The 23347-nt window shown below is 33.4% G+C and overlaps 1 protein-coding gene across 2 annotated transcripts; it reads left to right on the forward strand.

Annotated features, from left to right (window-relative positions):
- The first annotated feature begins 276 nt into the window (after window positions 1-276).
- On the forward strand, window positions 277-22916 carry BNIP2 (BCL2 interacting protein 2). 2 transcript variants are annotated; one of them, XM_063090457.1, is made up of 11 exons: window positions 277-459; window positions 6012-6118; window positions 7125-7192; window positions 7679-7855; window positions 10001-10177; window positions 12362-12464; window positions 13271-13402; window positions 14598-14684; window positions 14795-14893; window positions 15642-15677; window positions 18378-22916. In XM_063090457.1, the coding sequence occupies exons 2-11, from the start codon at window positions 6069-6071 to the stop codon at window positions 18427-18429; spliced, it is 981 nt and encodes a 326-aa protein (XP_062946527.1). In that variant the 5' UTR covers window positions 277-459; window positions 6012-6068; the 3' UTR covers window positions 18430-22916. The 2 variants fall into 2 exon arrangements, with proteins under 2 accessions (XP_062946527.1, XP_062946529.1); XM_063090459.1 differs by lacking the exon at window positions 15642-15677.
- The last annotated feature ends 431 nt before the right edge of the window (window positions 22917-23347 follow it).

A 23347-nucleotide genomic window follows, 5' to 3' on the forward strand; every position in this document is an offset into this window, starting at 1 on the left:
AAATAAAAATGACACTTTGAGACTCCAGGGCCTCGTCCCAGCGGACAGGAAAGGCGGAGGGAGCGCCTCGAGTCCCAGACATGCGCCAATAAGATTTCCACGCGATGGTCCCGCCCAACGCGAATTTAGGGAAAAGTCGGGGAGCGGAGGGGCGGAGGGAAAGCTACAGGGTTTAAGGAGACGCCACGCCTCCGCCTCCGCCTCCGCCCACTGCCGCGCCTGGAGAGGGTCGTGGTGTCGTCACTTCCGCCGGTGCTGTGCACTGCGTCCGGGTCAGCTGCTGCTGCTGCTGCCGCTGCCGCCACCCGGTCAGCTGTGCCAGGGGACTAGGCCAGGGTCTCCACCACTGACCGAGGGGAGAGGGCTCCGCTCGGCGCCGCCTTCTGCGACCTGGCCGTCAGTCCCACGTCGCCGGCCTGGAGGGGCGAAGAGGACGAGGAGGCCAAGGCTTCCTCCGGGGTGAGTCCGGCCTGGGAGGACCCGGCACGGTGGTCTGGGCTTGGGAACAGGCCTGGGGGCGCACGTTGAGGGGCGAGTGCTCACGGCCGGCGGGCGAGAGGAAGCCCAGGGGGTAAGGCGGGAGCCTTGGAACCTGCTCGGGAGGCGCTTCCCGGATCCCCACCCAGCCTAGGACCCCGCCCTTGGCTCGGCTCCTGTTTGCATTTGCCAGAGTTACCCTCCCCCCCCCACACTCTTACCCCCTTTCCGTTTGTGGTTGTTGTGCTCGGGATGGAACCTTCCTTCTTCTCCGCTCCCCCTTCTTCCACCCCAGTCTGGGTGCGGTAACTGGGCTACGTTGGTTCTGTATTTATGACCAGAGTCCATGCTGGTGCAGAACAAAGAAACTTGGATTTCTAGTGTGCCTCGTATCCTCCGGGAATAGACACGGTAGCAGCATAAGTAATCAGGGCTTTAATAGACCATCCCGAGTAGGTTAAACCAAGTACAGGGTGTGTACATGAAAAGCTGAGTCTCTGCATGGACTAAGAGTTTCTGCAATCGTAGAAGAAATTCTGTAATTTATAATGGATGCTTCCTGAAAATTATAACTGAAGTTACCCAACTAAGTTACTCTGCAGACTAGTTTCTTGATCATCTTGCTCATTTTCTCCTTAGTTCTTATTATTTTCCATATTCTCTAAACTCTAATCCTAGTCTTGGTAATCAACAATATTAGGTGCAGCCTAATATTGTTGAGTTTAGACAGGAAGTATGACAGATCAACTTCTGCACACAGGGAACTTGAACTAGATTATCATAAGTCTTTAGACATTACAGGACCTTTGAAGCTAAGTGTAACCAAATCTAGCATTACACGCTTATTCTGTATAAAGTTGCCAGTGAACTGGAGACAGTGTGCCATATTAGAAACAGTCTGGACTAGATCTGGGAACCAGGATTTGGTGTCATTTGCCCCATATATAAGGTTAATTGGGAATAATAACACCTCACAAAGTTGTTGGTTGGAATATGTGAGATGACGAATGTAAAAGTGGTTAGTAAATGTGAAAAGCACTCTTTGGGAAAGTGGTTCTGTTCATTCCATCGGGAGTAATGCTGATAGAAGGAGCAGTAAGGGAGGAAGACATCTGGGAAAGTATGTAGTGAGATCCATTAAATTAACCTGGACTAAAAATGGATTAAAAGATGTCTTGTTAAGCTTACATCCTATAAAGCAGGATACTAGTATGATATCGTGATAGTAATATTCCAAAATTATAATTTTTTATTACAAGTAATATTTATAACATTATACAAAGTGTTAGAGATCAGTTATAAGACTTTTTAATGTCTTTTTAAATGTCTCAGAGCATCTTTTTAAATGTCTCAGAGCATCTCCAGTATATTCTGCATACTGATAATTTAATAAATACACCTTTTATAGGTGGCATCATTATCTTTTGCTTTATTCTCACTATTTTGAGAGAAGTCATCACCATTCTCGTTTCTTTAAATTTTGGTGTTAACATTTCTGATAGAGCATCTTATTTCATTCTTAAAAATTTACGTGACCCTACATTCAAGGGAGCAATGACAAGCAAGCATATAGGATTTCTCCCAGGGATGTTGTTCTTCATAAACATAAAAGCTGTTCATAAAAAAGTGAACATAAACATGTAGAATTAAATCTTTTTGTTTAAATGGGGAAGTGAAAACCTTGCCTGGTTATTTCCTTCTGCCAGCTGTAATTGATTTCAGCACAGATGGTTGTTACCACACCTATTCCAGCAACAATGTTCAACTACATAATAGTAAAATTGCCATGTGAAATTATAAGTTATAGTCTAGGCATCTAAATATGATCTTAATATTTAATTTTTGCTTATATTGCCAAGCCCAATGGGGAAATCCACTTCTTCATCTTGGTGAGATTTATCATCACACATCCCATCTGAAGCTGTGTCAGGAAGAAATCCATTATCTCCTTGATTTTTAACCTCACTGAGGTCAGTGACTTATAAATTCGTCTTTGTGACCTCCACACATAGCTAGCATATGTCAGGATATGCCACCGCTACCACCAGTTTGTTGAGAAATCAGGTTATTCCTGTTGCATTAGGTTATTTTAACAAATAGCATCTTGAAGTGTTAGTTCCCCATTCTAATTTTTTTTTTTAAAATGAACAAAAAAATGGGAAACAACTACAGTTAACTTGTGAGTCAGCAATATCCTGATTTCCTTTCCTTCAAAGTGATTGTGCTTATATTAACTCCTTTCTTGTTTGTTTCCTGTCCTTACAGCTGCTTAATGATAAAGTGCTTCCAAGAACAATACTCCCTCAATTTAAATTGTTTTATTCTACCTAGTGTACTTTCCCCCTAAAATTCAATGGTCAACCATTTCATTAATTCTGTCTTTATATCTGTCTCTATCTCTCTCCTATGTTCTGATTAACTAGCTTAATTAATTATCTTTATAAACTAACTTTCCATGTCCATATGCTGAGGTATATTAACATCACATGATTCAATATGATAAAAAAGTAAAAATTGAATAAATAGGTTGAGAGAGCTGAAGGACTTGGGCTGTCTATGTTTAGAGGAGCTATTTTTAAGTGATAAACTTGTTCAAGTGGGTAAGCAGCTAAAAGGCATGGTTTGTCTTCTAGAATTTCTCAAGATAAATATTTCCTCTTACAAATAAGGAATAATTCTACAAACAGAAATTTATATTGTATGTATGTAGATTCCCACAGAATATTTTCATTACGTTTTTGTGAGATAAAACATAGCAAGAATTCTATTTATGTAGTTTAATAAGCAAAATAAGCCTAAAAGGTTGAGCAAAGGCTGGCTATCCCGTGTCATACCTTACAGTTAAATATTTATTCACTTAACTAGTATTTATAGTCCTGTTTTGTGCCAGACACTATGCTACGTATTGGGAATATATTGGTTGCAACTTTGTCACTGCTTTTATTTTTGAAGTGGTAAATATTTTTCTGAGTATATGAGATATTTGAGCAAGATACCCAGAACATCCTGATATTTTTTCCAGTACCCAGTAAAAAGGTGAGACAATCATGGAAAGCTTTTCTGATTATTGAATTTAGGAAATATGTGTTTGTTCACTTTAGTGTGAGTAACAAAAACTTGAGAAAGCTTAACATTGAGAAGTATAGTGAATTAAAAATTTAGAAGAGACTGTCAGTTTTTCAGCCTTTAGTGATTGAATGCTTTGGTATCACTTGAACATAATTCTAGCATAATAAGCAGTAAATATTTGGGCTTGTTAGCTATAATTCTGGGATCTTTTCTACTAGTTCTGTGTTCTAAATAGAAGTCGTTTGGTAAGGTAGGTGTCCCTTTTTGTTTACTTTTTCCTCTACGGATAGGAAGGATTGCTGTCAGAAAGCAATCTATAAAGTGATCATGGAAGATGTGTGTTAATTACTATAAAATATAGGTTATGTATTAGAAACAGAGAAACTGCTAAATGTCAAGATTGTTGTATTTTAAGTGTCTTTCATTAATTTCTTAAAATTGCCTAGCTCAGTGTTTTCCCAGAGAATTGCAAATGCCTTATTCCTATTTATAAATAAACTGACTTTTCCAAACAAATATGTTTGTGAGGAAAAGTCAGCATGTGCCATTTTTTTCTGTGCTGACAAGCGGATCTTCAAATATCCAAACCTTTTGAGAATGTTTGAAACCTTCTCAAAGGTTTCAAACAAAGGATATGTAAAAATTCAAACTGGGAGGAGAGCAAGCCTTCCAGTCTTAGAGAAGTTACAAATTTAGTTTACCATGTGAAATCTAACACTTTAGGCAATTTCCATTGTAATTTTTTTGTTATTGTTCTGGAACATAATGCTTTTTCTGTACAACTTTGTGTATCTTTGAGTGTTGTAATGACATAGCAGGTAAGGCAATCATAAAACATGACCACATATGTGTTTTAGACTAGTTGATGTGAATGGCTGGCATCATTTGTTTTATTTGATGTTTTATTTATTTATTTTGTGTGTGTGTGTGGCTGGCTGGTACAGAGATGCAAACTCTTGACCTTGGTGTTACAAGGCTGTGCTCCAACCAACTGACCTAACTGGCCAGCTCCTTGACAAGTATTTTTTAAGGTTATATATGAATAATTTTAAAAGTCAAGTATTGGTGTAGAAGGACATACTGTGAAAAGCAGCAGTTGTTCTCCCCATCTCACCCTCTTTTCTCTTCTACTGGTGTCAAACACTTTTAACTTTGTTTTTAGTACCTCTAGCCTCTTAAGTATGTGTTACGGCTGTTTTTTTAAATAACTTTAGACATCTGTTGACTTACTCTAATGTAAATGAACTAAACGCTCATTTACACCTCTTGCCTCCGAAGTTGTCACTATTTTTATTGCACTGTTAACCAGTTGATCTTCATGACTTCTTAAATACCATACTTAAACCTCTATCTCTTATTCCATCAACTAGAGGGAGTATCTCTAGACTATTCACTTTGTAAAATGAGGATATTGGCAGTCACACCGTCCTGGGAAAAACTGAAACTAAAGTTCATGACATAAACTGAAATATGTAGTTGCATAAACAAAGACCAAGTTCAGTGTCTGAAAACTTAAGCCAAGCTGTATGAGAAAGGCATGCCGAAAGGTAGCATAATCCATTTACTAGACAAGTTGCTGAATAGACTTCTTTGACTCAGGAATTATGGCATCAGAACTATAGAGAAGGAAATACAAATGATAGCACACCACTTGGCTCTGCTGAATTATGAAAGTGTAAATGTTATTTGATAGGATTCAATATCTATAATCAACCTCTATCCAAAAGATAGAAAATTTAATTGTGAAGCCATAGTAGAGAATATATTTATTTACTTTTATTTCTTGCTTCCACCTCAGGTTTTTTTTTTTTTTTTTTTTTTTTTTGTGCATAATCCATAGTATGGAATATATTTTAAATTATGACCTGAGACTCAACATGAATATATGCAACCGAAAATAAATACTTTCACTGAACAGTGTCTTTAGTACAAACAGTACAAGTACAGTAGGCCCTCTACCTGCAGATTCTGCATTCGTAGATTCGGCCAATCATAGATTCAGCCAACCACAGATTGGAAATATTCAAGGGAAAAAAGTAAAAAATAATAATACAACAATTAAAATATTTTATAAAAATTTTTAAATAATCTGGAGATGATTTAAAGTATACAGGAGAATGTGCATGGGTTATATGCAAATACTACACCATTTTATATAAGGGACTTGAGCATCCGTGGATTTTTATATCCATGTGGAGTCCTAGGACCAATCTCCAGTGGATACCGAAGGACAACTGTACTTACTTTACTAGAATATATGTACTCTGAATATTTTCTAACTTGATTCTTTTTTTAAAAAAATGTTGCAACCTAATAAATTGATTTCATGACCAAACCACGGAACTAAAGCTCTATGGTTGATAGAGCAGAGGTGTGAACTGAGGTATAAAATTATTACACGTTTTCAGCACATAAAAAGTAAAGTGGAAATCAAGTTATTATAAAATTTTTCTTTCCTCTTCAAGGACATTGGCTCTCTGGATTATCAGGAGTTGGTAGTTGACATCGAATCCAAGCTGAGGATGGAAGGTGTGGAACTTAAAGAAGAATGGCAAGATGAAGACTTTCCAATGTGAGCAGTGCTTTTAAATGAAAACAAATTTAGAATAAAACTTCAAAATTTCTTTATTGAGGTGTCACCTATTAAATGAATATTGGGCTTCTTAAAGAAACCCATTATTACAAGGTGACCATTTGCTACTAGGAAATGAAAGTTGTCTCCAACAATTAGAATAATTCTCTTGCTTTGTAACCAAATATATATGCAATCTTCTATAATCTTTAATTTTTGTTTTGATCATTTAAGTTTGAAAATTTTTACTGTTATAAACAGTGCTTTAATGTGGTATTCTTAAACTAGGGCCTCAGGGATTCCTAGAAGAAGAGGGTCTTTAGTTGTCTGTAAGAATTTTTAAATTTTGTGGGTTTTTTCCAAGAAAAAGTTTATTAAATAAACAAGGATTTTCAAGATCATCCGGCCAGCCCTCTTGGCATGTTTGCATTTGTATTTATAATTGTGTTGGCAGCAGGTGGGCAAGTGAAAAAAGAACACAAGCAGACCTTATATTTAAGTGATGCTTTCATGTCATCATGGTCGAGACATGCCTGTGCACAGTAAGGTGCCTTAGCAGTTGGAATATGGATAGCTGGTGGGAGAACTGAACTATTGTAGTACATGATGATGATAGTAATATAGGAATGTTGAACTCAAAAGAATTGTAGCCATCTTTCATATTGTCATTGTGAGTAAATATTTAGCTTTATCACACATTACATTATATTCCTGCATTTCAATTATATTCGTTTTGTAGTTTAAAATTACCTAAGGTTTATAGTTGTATAAGAGCTGTTGCATAAGGAATTGCTTTTATGTTACTTGTTTACATATATGTTAACTCTGACAGTCTGAGAACTTTTTCTTTAAAAGTGGTTTGTAAATTAATAAGCTTAAGAAACATTGCTTTATTCCATTTTACATATAATTGTTTCTGTAAAATATATTTTAACTAGATCTTTGAACTTCAAAAAAAAATTTTTTTTTAATTTCTGGGTTAAAAAAGTGTGTCTGTGTTTTCTAGACCTTTACCGGAAGATGATAGTATTGAAGCAGATATACTAGCTGTAATGGAACCAAAGAGCCAGCCTGGTAAGAATTTGACACTTTTACTTCCAATAAAGTGATGGACTTTGTCTTATTTTTTAGCACATTTCTTTATCCAAAACAAAAAACAAAAAGTTTTGAGCTTTCATTCCATCATAGAGAACCAAAGGATAAGTTAAACATTGAGGAAGGCAGTTTTAGAATGCTTGAGAAATTTTAACTTTCCAAAAACATACCCTTGGCTTTTGGAAATTTTTACAGTAAAGGGATAGGAGGAGATCATTTTTTAGTATAGTAAGAGGTGACTAAAAGGTCTGCCTCTATTATTTAAAAAGACATTGATACATCAGTGATCTGTTGCCAGTAATGTAGAAGCAATTTTTGAATCCAAACTTTGTAAATTAGTGCTTTGGAATTATGTTTAATTTATGCCATTTTTTAAAGAATAAAGAGGTTAAAATATTTCTCTTAGTCAACTCAAGTATCTAAGTATCCCTCTAATATGTCTTTTTCTTGGTTTTCTTATTCCAGACACACTAGAAGTTAATGGAAGTAAAGTGAGAAAGAAACTAATGGCTCCGGATATTAGCCTGACACTGGATCCTAGTGATGGCTCTGTATTGTCAGATGATTTGGATGAAAGTGGGGAAATTGACTTAGATGGCTTAGACACACCGTCAGAGAACAGTAATGAATTTGAGTGGGAAGGTAAGTGTTTCATTGTTTTTATCTGATCTTTATTAATGAATGTTGGTCTTTATATACATACATGTTTTTACAATAGTATTGTCATGAGAAAAATGATGATAAATGGAAAACCTTAAAACTTGATCATGTGAATTGCCAACTACCCTGATTTGATCACTACACGTCGTATACATGTATTGAAATGTGACTGTACCCCATAAATATGTACAGTCAATATACTTCAATTAAACTTAAAAAAAAATTATAAAAGGGCAACTAGACCAGTGGAGAGTCAAAGAAGAGAAAATCAACAGGAGACAGCAGTATACTTCAAGTGAGAATAATTTGAATATCAAGTTAAAAGAGGTCTTATGAATTAAATGTTAAGTTTTGATATATTTTTGCAAAACTTAGACTTTTTAAGATACTGCTGAAAAGTCAATCACAAAACAAAGGATGTCTCAATGTGCTATTATACAATTTTGTCAACACAGTTAAGCCAAAAAGTCAACCCTTCTTTTATTGTATATTTATTCTAAGACTTAGTGCATAGTTGCAATTATAATCTAAACATTTTTAACTAAAAGGTAAAAATAATCTTAGTTTCATGAAAAACAAACCAAAAAAACTTGATTATGAACGAAAATCAATATATTAAGGGTTTTTGTTTGAAATATGTTATTTCTAAAGTTTATATTTGTTACTAACATATGAAATTCTGCTAACACTTGAATTTTCTCATGGTTTTCACAACTGTTTATAGTAAGGTTACACAGGTGGCTTTTTTTTTCCTTATTTTCCCAATGCTGTAAAGTCTTATTTTTTCATACTTGCTCCAAACATACTGCTTGATAATTATGGCATGCTCTTTTTCAGTTAATCAGCTATTGAAGAGACATATAATTTAGAGAATGTACTAAAAACAGTTAAGAGTTTACAGAGAGGGAGTTTTGAAGGGAGATTTTGGGGGTGATTTTTTAAATAGGTTTGCCTGGTAGTGCTCCACTTTGTGAAATGACCAACTTGAATTAATGTATATACTCTTAGCAAACCTTGTATTCCTTGTCATTAATTATCTGGAATTCAAAGGAATCGATATGTGTTTTGCTTTGCGTGCTTTCTTTAACTAGATAATTGCTGTCTATAGTATCTTTATATAGTTAATAATTTTTATATGTTTTTTTTCCATCTTTAAAATGATGTGTACTTCAAAGCAGTGTTTAGCATTAGATATTTTATCTTCAGTAAACAGTGCTATGCCTTGTCTTTTGTTTCTTTTTTCTTCCCTGTTTTACTGGTTCAATAAGCAGTCCAGAAATAAGCAATATTTTATAAAGATACTGAAATAGTTTTCTGCCTGTGTGTTTTGTCTCTCTCTTTAATGCTGCTGTAGTCATTTCCTGGAAGGATATTTTCCGTTAACAGCTTTGTCTTGGAAAAAACAACTAACATGCAGTAGGTTCCCCCCTCCCCCATCTTTTGGTAAGGACTATGATACTAAAATTTTGGAAATCATTACCTCATTAAAAATCAGCTAAACTGCAGTCTTGAAACATAAATTACACCTAATCATTGGTGCTTATGCTTTGGCCAGTATTAATTTAAATAGACTTTTGCATGTACACTTCAGAATATTATAAATACATTTCTGCTTCATAAAACTAATCAAATTAGAAATGATCATTGAGTAGTTAACCACTTTCTATCTGGTATTGCAATGTTTGAGAATTCATTTATGTGCTCAGAAAAACAAAGCAGTTGGCTCCCAGGTAGTTACTTGAAGTAACCCGTAGTAGTAACTGCAAGGACAACATTGTTATAAGTAGAATCTGGAAAGGCATTGCAGAGCCAATGTACTAAGATTTTGATGGCTATATGAATTTATCTTTGCTGAACTTGTGGATATACATTGCACTGTGATTAGGTGCTTTGCTGAATTAGTCAATAAAAAAAAAAAAAAAAGCTTAAAGAACCATGATTTCCTAAGACATAAGCTGGCCTCATATTAAGATCAAGCCTTTCCTCTATCATGGAAGAGATTTAAAATTCTGCAGATGTTATAATGAAAATTCTCTGAACAATCTAGATAGTAAAGTGGTTAACATATAATTTGATTTTTATTGCATAAGTAATAATTTATGATTCAAAAACCTTTTATTTTGACAGATGATCTTCCAAAACCCAAAACTACTGAGGTAATTAGGAAAGGCTCAATTACTGAATACACAGCAGCAGAGGAAAAAGAAGATGGACGGCGCTGGCGGATGTTCCGGATTGGAGAACAGGACCACAGGGTTGATATGAAGGCAATTGAACCCTATAAAAAAGTTATCAGCCATGGAGGTAAGAGTTACTAAAGGTTATTTAGATTTTATACTGAGGTGTCAGAAATCTAAATGTTTTTAAAATCTACCTAGAGATATTATATAATTTTGAAAGAATAATAAACATTTTTCATATCATTTTAGGAATATAACAGGGTTGAAGTAAAAGGATAAAACCAACATTTAAAAATCATTAGTATATGCATTCAGTAAGTTCAAAAAGTACAGAAGAGTATATAGTAAAAACTGTCTCCCTCCTACCCCTATCCCTAGACCACGTGAAACTGGGACTTTACTTTCTCCCCTTATTAGTCAATAAGAATTTATATGTAGTGAAATGCTCTGATCTTAAGTGTACAGTTTGATAGGTTTTGACAAATGTCCACATGACCCTATATACCTATATGTATAACCCACATTCTTAAACATGGAACATTTTCATTGCCACCAGAAAATTCTGTAGTACCCTTTCACAATGAATGTGCTCCCTCCAGTAACCACCATTCTAATGTCTACCTCCCACAATGAATGTGCCCCCTCCAGTAACCACCATTCTAATGTCTACCTCCCACAATTAGTTTGGCCTGTTATAGAATATTATGTAACTAGAATCTTATAGTGTGCTCTCTTTTGTCTACTACTTTTGTTCAGCATAATGTTTTTGAGATTAATCCATGTTGTTACATATACCCATAGTTCATTCCTCTTTATTGCTGAGTAGTATTGCACTGCATGGATAAACCACAGTTTCCTTATTCATTCTCCTTTTGGTGGTTATGTCAGTTGTTTCCAGTTTGGGATATTATGAATAAAACTGCTGTGAACTTTGTTATACAAGTCTTTTTGTGGATATAAATAAAATTGGACTTTTTAAACTATAACTCTTAATTTACCTTAAAACCCTAAACAAATCATTTAGCTTTAGTAGAGAACTATTTCATTCCACATTTTTATGGAGCACCCAATTTGCATATCTGTGCGGTATAGGAAAATTTCCCTTAAGAAATTTACAAGTCAAATAGGAAATGCTATGAAAGAAGAAGTCATAGCTCCTATCAGTCTGATTGTACATATGTAGTAGTTTACCTAGGTACTGTGTAAATAGTGCCAGAATGTTACTAAGTCAGAATTCAACTCCCTCTATAGAGTGTGTCATTTTAAATCTCCTAGTACAGGACAGAGGAGCACATAGGTCAAGCAGATTAATTTTTTTCACATGGAGTCATTTCTACTTAATTTACTCTCTGCCGAATGCACTTCTCTGCTTATTTCTACAGTCTTCATTCATGTGAAAGCAAATCACTTGAATACTTGTAGTTACATTCTTCTGCCTAATTTAATTTTATTCAGATGAAGAAAACAGGGTACTCTGGATCAGGAAGTCCACAGACATACGTTAATTCAGCTAGTTCATAGGAATCAAGTTGTGAGACTTGCATTATGATTTAAACCTAATAGCTCTCAGACATAGCACTTTATTTGGTAGAGCAGGGGGATAATTAGTGTCATCTTCTCCTATTGAATTATCATAGTATATTTTATAACTGAGGTATTAAGAAAGGTAGTGAAGATGCTAATGTTTTTGAAATGTTCAAGTCTTTTCAGTGCAAGTTTGTAAACAATAGAAGGTTAAAGCAAAAATATTTGTTACTGGATATAGCTTAATATCTAGAGATTGCAATTGAAACACACATTATAGCACTGTTTTTTTTTTCACTGAAAATTATGTTAGAGATGTAATCTTAGTTTTAATATCCTAAATTCTACAAAATGCTAGGCATTGTTGAATGTGAAACTGTCTTTTAAAAAGTACAAACTAACTTGTAAGCACCAGAACATTTTATTTCAGATGTTGTGTCTGCTTGGATTATATCACTTTATTTACTTGCTAAACTAAGTTCTACTTTATTCACTGTATTCTGCTTGCCAAGATAAGGCTGGCTTTTTAATCATTCTAGTTTAAGTGGTTGTCTTGGTTTTTTATGCCTGCTCTTTCTTTTTCAAATTTTATTGTTCTCTTTTTGGGAAGAGAATATTTAAAGTTCTGTATAACAATATATAAGGTTCTAGAAACATACTTTTGATCCAGAAATTTGTGGAAGGTGTAAACCACTATAATCTATTAACCATACAGATGTCCTCTCAAAAATAAAACTTCAGGGTAAAATTGTACTGGTGATTTTATCTTTGGTTTCTTTTTTAGGATATTATGGGGATGGATTAAATGCCATTGTTGTATTTGCTGTCTGTTTTATGCCTGAAAGTGGTCAACCTAACTATAGATACCTGATGGACAATCTCTTTAAGTAAGCATATCTTAACAAAAATTTTTGAACAGAATTCTGAAATATTTAGATCTCTAGTTTAAGGAAGTAGACTTTTTTTTTTTTTTTTTTTTTTTAATTCTTTTGGCAGCCAGCCAATTATCAACATCACCTCTAACCAACTGAGCTAACCGGCCAGCCCCCAAAGGAAGTGAACTTTAGCTGTGTAAAACTTATAAATAGATATCCAGGTTTTGATTCTTTAAGTCCTATTTGACATTATGAAACTATAGTTTTCCAAGTCTACAGAAAAATTGTCATTTTAAAACTGGAAAATAAATCTCAGATTATGTTCCAACTTATTTATTTTACATTTGATGACACGTTAAGTGTAAAGTAGTAACTTTTATCTCAGAATTATATGGCTAAAATTATATTTGCCCCAAGAAGCCCAATGTAGCTGAGCTGACTCAGTTCTGTTTCCACAGTGATTCTATTTCTCAGGTTAGTGCAGTTTTAAAAAACTTTATTGTGGAAAGTTTCATGCATACACAAATGTAAAGAGAGGTATATCTAATCTCCATTTACCAGTCACCACTTCAACAATTATCAATTTATACTTTATTTCCACTTCTCCCCTTACTGTGTAATTTTGAACCAAATCCCAGACATTATGCCATTTCATCTGTAAACATTTCAATATGTATCTCTAAAAAATAACTCTTTTTAAAATTTTGATTGTGTTTGCTGTCGTTGTGGGGGAGAAAAGAGAATTGTATAATTTAGAGAACTTAGTTCAGTTCTGCACGGTGATATTTAAGACTTAAATTTAATTTGCTCTTTTACAGGTATGTTATTGGCACTTTGGAGCTATTAGTAGCAGAAAATTACATGATAGTTTATTTAAATGGTGCAACAACTCGAAGAAAAATGCCCAGTGTGGGATGGCTCAGGAAATGCTACCAGCAAATTGATAGAAGGTAATGTAAATACAAAGTGAAAGCCAGTCTAAATAATTTTTATGATGGCTTTAGTCTATTAAATTTTATTTTCTCTTGCCAAGACACCATGTATCCACATCTTAAATTACATTTGTTAATTTCATAACAGGTTTCTGTTTTCTAAATACAGTATTTTAGAATGTCATGAAGGAAATCAATTTGATCTGGTTTATAAAGAATAACTTTAATTCTTCAAAACAAACTTACAAAACATCTTTTTATTTCTCCTTATTTATACCACACTGAACACTTTTCTACAATTTACATCTTGGGAAATGATGGAGAACATAGTACATTTCCTATTTTATTACATTCTGAGTTTTGCCTAATTTATATTGCCTATCATGTTTTATGTTTCTTAAAGATGCTTATTTAGTTGTAGTCTTTCTTTGGGACAAGTCCTAGATGTATATTCTCTTGGGAGTTAGTTGTCAATACTTAATGGAAGGAACTTCAGTCTTACAAATAGTTTGATTTGGCCATAGCTAATTCAAACTAGTTAAATCAACTCAGACCCATTAATAGATTTCTCATTATATACATAAACTTGACATTTGCTAGCCCTTGTAGTTAAAAAATATAAGTGTATGTTCTCAATGGTCACCTTATTTATCTGTGAAATAGGTATAATAATATAACAGTTTTTATTTGGTCATTTAAAAAGAAGAGGTCTAGGACAAAGCCTTTAATTTTTAAGCAAAATTTTAAACTTCTTAGGAGTTAGACCTGATTTATGCTGTTTGTTGCTGTGGTCATCTCCACTCCCACCTCTCTGCCTACATAGTGCCTTTCATCATGTTGATGAAATTAGTACCAGTTTCTCCCCACTTGAAAATGAAAATAGTTTACTTTTATATTCAGTTTTGGCCTCTTTCCCTGGTTAACAGAGTCCTGAAGACAAGTGAATGTATGCTAGGAGACATTTAATAACATAAATTTGGCCACATGAAGTAAAGTTCATTTCATAGCAGTAGGAGGGACCATCCAGAATTCAAGAATGTATTTTCTTGTCTTCAGGAGTATCACACCTAAATGAGAACTCTTGGGTGAGATTTTTCAATTGTTATTTTGTATAAACTTGCATATACTTATTGATGTTTTAACTATTAGCATTAGAATTTATAGAGATTTTTAAATTTTCTTTCTTTTTTTGTTTTTTCTTTTTTAACTCCAGGTTACGGAAAAACCTAAAATCTCTAATCATTGTACATCCTTCTTGGTTTATCAGAACACTTCTGGCTGTTACTAGACCATTTATTAGGTAATTTTAAAGAGCTATTGACCTTAAAAAATAAAAATTCCTTGTATAAATTGCTTGTTAGTTCAGCTGGTCAGAAATATTGAGGTAATTATTTTTATTTTCTTCCATAGCTCGAAATTCAGCCAAAAAATTAGATACGTCTTTAATTTGGCAGAACTAGCAGAACTTGTCCCCATGGAATATGTTGGCATACCAGAATGCATAAAACAGTATGTTTTGTTTATTTCTTTAATTATATTGTATCTTTATATTTTTTTGCTCAAGAGGTAATATTTTTCAATACTTATTTTTTTCTTATATATTATAGATATTTTGTAACTGCTTTTTTTTTGTTTATAACAAAGTAAAAGAGAAAGAAGCCATTTTCCCACACCTTCTCCATGAGTCACCATTTTCTTCAGACTGTCAGCTGAAGAACGAGGAAAAATGATTTCTGGTTTTGATTCATTTTATATTTTTAAAGACTTGTTAAAATCTAAGATTTGATTTCCTGATTGGTCAGTACTAAAAAACACCATTCTCCAAACTTGACCATGTTGTTCTCCAAATTTGAGAAAACTCATTATGGCATCAAATAATCATATTTCTAGATAAATAATATATTACTTAAAGCAGCCTAACCTTAATATTTTCCAGTGACTGGAATTTGTTCAGTTTACCAAATCCACTTAATTCCATCTAGATTTTGAAAGGACTTGGTAGAAGGCTGTTAACATAAATACTTGAGCATCACAATGCTATTATGTAGAAAAGTTTCTTTGTTCTGTTAATCTGAGGTTTTAATCTGTTTAATGTGTCAAAGCCAGATTTATTAAGTTAATTTTTACTTTATACATCATGTATTAAGTATTCTTGGTTTTGCCTGCAAACTTATAACTTTATTTTTAGTGCCTCTTTTCAAGTTTTTGTTCATCTTCATAACATGTATATTTACTGAAATAACTCTTCCCTACCAAGGTATGAAGAAGAAAAGTTAAAAAAGAAACAAAAAAGGTATATGCACACCTTGACTGGGTTGCATCTAGACTAGTCCATTTGCATTGCACAGACTAACTCTTCCTAATTGATTGGTTAGCTTCTAGACAAAGATAATTGCATTTGTAAATATAAGTATACCCCAGCATCCAAGTACAGCGTGAATCCAAAGTTCCTGATGCTGAATATGACTTGGATTCACCCTGTTTTAACACCATATATAATGCCAGTTAAGAGTTAAAGGCCACAGTCCTTCCTCTTTCCATTTTGGTCTAAATACTGATGGTGAAACCAGAGAAATTACTAATACTATTGAAGCATCAAATACTTTTAAGACTTTAGCTGTTTTACCATTTCCTTTAAATCTCTAACTATGGCTTTTGTAATACTTATGCAGACTTTTTTAAGGAATTAATTTATTTTCCTGGGGTTGATGATTATATTTGCAATGCGTATATTCTTTGGCTAACCAACATTGATTTCCTTGTACGCTTAAATTAAATGGCCTGCTAACCAGTCAAATTATACATGTGATAAAATACCTAAAAGTTCAATGTCCATTTAACAGTTAAACACTCCGCTTTCCCTTTTAAATTTAATTTTGAACACTTCTGCTTTGAGCATAACAAACTATTACCTATTAATATCTTGACATAGATGATGAAAGGCAAGGATATAAAATAGTTTATTTTATATAGTAATCTAGAAAAACATAGGATTTGGATCTAATTTGTCGATAGATTTTTTAAAATACTGACAAGTTAGCAAAACATAGTTTAATACAATCTTCCTTTTGTAACACTTATGGTGAGATATGTAGTTATCTTTTTGACCATTCTAAGAAACCAACTGTATGTAACTGGAACATTCTTAACACATTTTGCTTCTGCTGATGAATGAGAATTCAGTTGGCCACATGACCAGAATCATAGCTTTACACTTCTATATAACACTGAATAGTTTAATCATCACTTTAACATAGAGATGTAGACAATGATTTCAGATTATGCTGATTTCTCATTCCTTTCTAGGCATCGTTGTGCATTTGCCAGATAGGTGGCTGAAATTAAAAATATAATCTATAATTGTAGAATATTTTGAAGCCACCTGCTTCAAAAGCCACCTGCTTTCCATTTCAAAATCAATTGCCTTTGTGATAAAATGTACTGTATTATTGCTTTTTAGAAAAAATTCTTAGTATTTAATCAACTGTCAAGTAATTTAAGCATCAGGGAAAAAAATGGAACTCGTACTTTTTATTTATAGGTATTGCTTGAAACCCATCACTACTATTTTATCTTTTTTTATTTTTTTTTAACTTTTGTCTATTTAACCTTAAATGAGCATTTTTAGTTTTTGTAGTTTCTTTAACCTTAAAAAATAATTCTTGTCCCCGTACCAGGCAGCTGCCAAAAAAATTTACAATCCTTTTCATTTTGAAAATGATAAAATTTAATTTTTTAAATTAAATAGTGAGGCATATTTTTAAAACCAAACCTTACTGAGGTAAGGTGTGGGGAAGCTTACTTAAGGTGACATCTCCATGATAAGTACTGGTGCTAAGAAGGGTGCAAAACTATTAGTATTGAAGTAAAGTAGACTTAAGTGTTTCAGATGTTTCTTTCAAGCAACTCAGTGCAAGTGTGGCCAGGCAGATATCAATTGTTAAAATGTTTCAGCAGAGTTTAAAAGTAAAGTAATTATGAAATTAGTTCAGAAGGATATTTCAGGTATTGAAAAGATTGGATATATATTACATGCTTTATCAGGAACAAATGCCTTTCAAATTTTTGGTACCAATACAAATAGTATTTTAAAGTGTTGGTTAATCAGGCTTTTACCAAAGGCCAGGACTTTTAGGTCTATTCACTAATGTTCAGGTGATCATAGTAATGGGTGATGATGACCACAGTAATGGAACAAGTGTGAAAAGTATATTTCTTTATCATACCAGATTGTTTTAAATGTCTCCACATCAGTTATTCAAACTACTACAAGTATAATAGACTGTCATACATTAGCTTTGAAGACTTCTCTATAATGTATTGTGTGGTAATTATGTCATTCTTCTAATCCCCAATTGCCTGAATTTTGATGTGACCTCTGTTCAACCAACCACTAATCCAGAGAGATTTTTAAGGTCCATTTAGATATTTCTGAATGTTAATTCTGATGGCTTTTTGGTATCAAAATAAATGAAAGGCATTCACAAACTAAGTGTACCAGTAAATTTTGGAGTACTGTTATGGTTTCTGTAAATATGCATTTTTATCACTGGATTTAAAAATATTAATTGATCAATTGGTGGCATTAGTGGTACTTTCATATTTCAGTTAACAAAAATCATTTTTGAGGGAGTTGTTTTTCCTGCCAGTCTCTTACCATTGGGTCCCTGCTGCAGCCATGCCACAAGTGAACACTTTAATATGCCTGTTTTAATTTGAACTTTTAAGAAAATTTATATGCATTTGTATGTCAAGTATGTTATAATTCTTTAAAGAAAAAACAGTCAAATTTCTTAACAGTGTCCGCCTGCCTTTAAAAATTATCTTATCTTTTCGGTTTGGGGACGTAATGTTTGGCAACTTTTTTACTATGTCTGCTTCTTTGCAAAGCTTTGTTTTTAACAATAATATTATTTGCTAAAAGTAGTTATTAATTTTAGAAAGAAAATTGTTCAGTTGCTGATGTTTTATTACCATATTTTTTATTAAACAGAGTTGATCAAGAGCTTAACGGAAAACAAGATGAACCGAAAAATGAACAGTAAGTTTGGCATCTAGTCCGAACAAGACTGAAGAATGTGCTGATGAAGCAACGCTCTTTTTTGCATTTATAATGCACTTACTGGCCTATATTTTTATGTTACAAAATTGACTTGACTTTTTCTTAATGGATTTTTGTACAAGGGACTGTTCACTGCTGTATTGGTTTGCAGATCTCTTGAATTTAGCTCTTTAATTGCTAACCATATCATAATCATTTTATATTTTATATTGCTAAATAGCAGAGAACCACACTTTATATAAAGCATTTTTTGCATTTGTTTATTGAATGATGCATCTTCTTCAGTAAAATATTTATAAGTATAGATGGTAAAGGAAAAGAAATAATATATATTTTTATGTTTTTGAGCAATATTTTTTAATGTGTACCTGTCTTGTGGAAGAATGTGCAGGTAACCAAGACCATGATTTTGTAAAGTGCATGTTAGAATTTTTGTTTTTGTAAATGGTTAAATACATTTCCTGGGTAACTTAGAAAATTAAGTTGCTCAAAAAGCGAGGAACAGTTACGTTAAACTGATTCTCATGAATACCCAAAGATCATGTACATAATCTAAGTAGATTAGTAATATCCCAAGTTTTTTCCTCTCTTAACAATTATTGTTCCTTAATTCAGAAGCACAAATGGAAGTGCATTGCACAGTTTTTCCTTTTTAAACTTAAAGACAAGTCAAAAAGCCATTTTTAGAACTAGAGAATTTAAAAGGCGAGGAATTAGGGTTTGTATATATATATATATGGATCATTTTGTCTTCTGGCCCGAAGTCAGAACTTTATAAAAATCTTGGATTTGTTCACTAATGTGAAATAAGCTGTGTGTCCAGGGTATTGGTCCCCTGAATGTGTGAGTGCTATGTATTATTACAGAGAATGTGATGAGTTATTCACTGTCATGACTTTTTCTGTAAAAAAACAGGCTGCTTTTTAAACCGCTCTCACTGTGGGCACTTTACCAAAATACTTCCATAGTAGTTTGACCTAGTCCAATATGATGTGTTTTCAAGTTTCTGTTGAGTCATGTTTGACAATATTGTAAATTAGGTTAATTTTTGTAAGTCTTACAGCAGCATTATATAGTGCTGTTTTGGATGACACATTTGATATAAGTATATAAACTTGTTTCATGTGGTCAGTTTCTTTACACTGAAATAAATTGTACTTGTGCCTCCAAACAGAGCTTAATTATCCACAAAATCATTCTAAAACAGCAGATTATAATGTGTCATACTTGAGTGACTCATATACATTTACTAAACTTAATACCCTTCAGATTTGAAGTTCACATTATTCTCCAGGCCTTCTTGTAAGGTATTTTACAAAAGAGTAGCCTAGAGTAGCAAAATTGAAGTGGATGTGAGCTTTTAAGATGTCTATCCTAGATTGAACATACCCATGGCGTTTACCATTGCTATTTTTTACTGTAAAGTTTCTGTTACAAAAGGGAATTTTCCTTTACTTTTTGTCCTTCTCAGTCATAAATTTGGTGTACTAATGTAAATCCATTAGAGGAGATGCTGGAGGATTATCAGAATGAGACATTCCTCAGCAGCCTCCTGATATTTAACTTGGATCCAGCAGTTTTAGGCAGATCCTGAACTAATATCATTATAGTGAACTTAGCCAAAAGCATTATTACTTGCTCACATCTTAGAAACACTGTGTTAAAGATGCAAACTAACAATAACAACTTAGGCATTCCTTCTGAATTTACTATATAGGGATTATGAATAAAAGATCATGTTGAATTTAATTGTGATTAGATCCTCTATTTGTAGAATATTTTAAGTAGTCTTTTATCTGTATGTCTTTATTTTGCTCAAAATGGGCTGAGCTTCTTAATAGGTGGTTTTTCCATCACATTAAGTTCTCAGTTCTTTAGTTTGAAAAATACAAAGAATGATTTCAACTCTGTTGACTTTTGCTTTCGAAGTCATTATTCCTAACTATAATTACAACTTGTTGCAGAAGTGAAATATTTTTTTAAAATAGAAGTAGCCTATATTCTGTTAGAACATTAAAATTCAGAGGAAACAGTGATAACACTCGGGATATAACAAAAGGGATATGCTGTAATCACTAGATTAAATGGATACCTGCTTTAACTTACACTTTAATGAAATCTGGTGTAGAGACATGCCCACACTAAATGTTTCATAACTACAAGACTTAAGATCATAACTAGTAGGTTAGATGAAAAGCATGTAAGTTTGTTATTTATAATTTATAGCTATGTAACATTTTCCAATATTACTCAATTTTAATTTTTCATTATTTTTTGAGGTAGAAGTACATAAAATTGTATTATTTTGTCTTTCTGTTCGAGTCATGGATCTAACTTAGTTGGTTTAATTTGATGCTTCTGTCTATTTTTTGTTACACATAGGCTCTTGAGTACCCCTTTTTAAAAGTCAAAAGTTTCTCATATGAAGTAATTTGATTCTGTGTTCTGCGTAATCATATTCCTAAGCCAGCCATCAAGGAAATACATTATATTAACCCCACAGTTTAAGCTTAATAGTCTATAATTCAGAGGTCGGTATGAAGAAATACGATTCTAAATAAAGTAACAGGGTAGGTGGAATGATAAAACAAGGAAGAGAAAGAAAACCTTTATAAAGGGATAAAGACTTAGCTGTTATTTAAGATGCCACTGATTGTGTCCCTCTTGAGAGAAGTACTGTATAAGACAGCTGTTGGTACTGTTTCTTGTATGCAGCAGGAAAACCTGCAGGTTATACACAGAATATGTGAATAAGGAGACCACGGATCAAAGGGTAGGCTAAATATACATATGATGAGAATTCATATTTTCCTCTGCTTTAATTCTCTCCATATAGAAGCAAGTTTGAACAGGTAGTTTTAGCAATTACAGCGCTCAGATTAAAGTTTAGGACTGGGATATTTTTTCATATTTCATGCTTGGTAAACATTACGTTGTCTTCCAAATTGGGCATTACTGATAGAGACTTCTTTTAAATGACTTAATGGCTGTTTATGTGAGTGCTCAGAGAATTTGGAAACATGTTTGATTAAAAGATTTCTTCAGTTGATAAATTAGCATTAGGTTCTATCAGGTAAAACAGGCCAGTTTCCTGATTGAGGTTTGTAAGGTTGTATGCAAGGTGACAGTAGCTTCATCCTTCCTTTTCCTGTGTTTATGTGGAAAATTGTTAACATTGCTCAATCAGAAGGGATAAGAAAATAGGCAGAAAATAGTTTGCTACATCATTCTATTTTGTTTTCATGCCTATTTTTTTCCCCATCGTAATGAATGTTTGAGAAATGGACCACAAACAAATCTGAGGGGTGGGGTAAATAGAGGAATTAGTGTATTTCTGAGTTAGGCCAATTATGCTGTTAAAAGAGTTTATTTTATCATAGGGAATAGGAATTGTGTTGTTTGAGTTCCTGGGAGTACAAGTCTAGACCTTAGACTTGCATGGGAATGCCAGCTGGTGAGGGAGGTGGGGTATTATCTACGCAGTGTTCTAAGCTATTACAAAAGAATTACCTGGGGAGCCCTTCGCCCCCTTCTCCCATTCCTGAGATTCTGCATGGATTTAGAATCAGGTCATTGGTGAGGCCCAGAAATGTAACTTTCCTTTCAAGTTCTAAATGGTAATTGAAAATAAAGTAGTGTGTTGAACAGTAAGGAGTGACACTAAAATTTGAATAGAACAGTTTGTTGCCACTGCATGTAATAGATCTACTTAATTTCTTATGTTTTGAGAAATAAATTAAAAATGCTATTAAAAAAAGTCTCTTAAAGCAGTTAAATCAAGCATCAGATGGAAATCAAGTGTTTAATGCTTTCAAATTAATAATGATCTTCAGCTGTTTGCTTCAGCTAGCTTGTTATTCTAAAGACATTCTGCAAGAGGTTAAAATATTTGCATTTTAAATTTTTATGCATTTTCACATTCAGTTTGGCTAAGGAGGAACTTGGGAAATAACACCAGCTACTCCACTGCAGTTGTATATGGACTTTCCAAAGTTTAATATTTCTTTAACTGTTCCTTAATTGTTTATTTACATAAACCTAGCTAAGTAAGTTGGTGGTGTTTGGAGCCACTGACTTGCACAGCCCTTGGGGCACTGTTCACACAGAAGACAATTCAGCCAGATGCTAATGCACTTTGATACATATTTCAAAAATACATATATTGTTATCACAGATTCACATGCTGTCATTTAGACAAAATTAATGTACTGTAATCATTTTACTACTATTAGGATGTTGTTGCCTAGCCCAGTACTGTCATTTTACAGTGTGAAATTCAGTTCTGATGTCTGTGTGTGCAAGATGTTGATGGTGTCCCTGTAAGAAATACTAGGGTTGATCATGATTTACTAAGGAGATGTAATATTTTATTTTTTTCTGACCTGTTAGGAATACAATAACTTTGTGTCTTGATTTGTTGCACATATTTTAGCAACGTTAATGAATTTAAATAAATTAATTGGAAAGTTTGATTTTGCCTCATTTTATCACATTTTCCATTATGCTACTAAAATTTTACATTTAATTATCTTGTAAGCCTTTCAAATAATTTCAGACCTTTACTTTTGTTTCTCTTTCTGTTGTCCGGGTGCTGCTTACTCTTCGAGGGGTGAAGAGTTCACCCAGCTTTGATTTGTAACATTATCCAAATTATAATCAAACTTCATATTTCTCAGTTTAGAATTATTTTAATTAGTTTGGAATCTAAGGATGAAATTCTGAGTGGCTGAAACTTGGAGGCTCCAGTTGGTGGTGTTTTCGCATTTATTCCTTAATCACTATCCAGCTACTTAATGGCAAACTGCTGTACACATTACTGCTGCATTTAATCCACAGTTAGGATACCACAGGTCGTGACACCTAGAGGAATTTGGGATTATGCAAACTCGAAATGTACATTG

Source organism: Cynocephalus volans, chromosome 3, assembly GCF_027409185.1.
Source record: "Cynocephalus volans isolate mCynVol1 chromosome 3, mCynVol1.pri, whole genome shotgun sequence".
Lineage (NCBI taxonomy): Eukaryota > Metazoa > Chordata > Mammalia > Dermoptera > Cynocephalidae > Cynocephalus > Cynocephalus volans.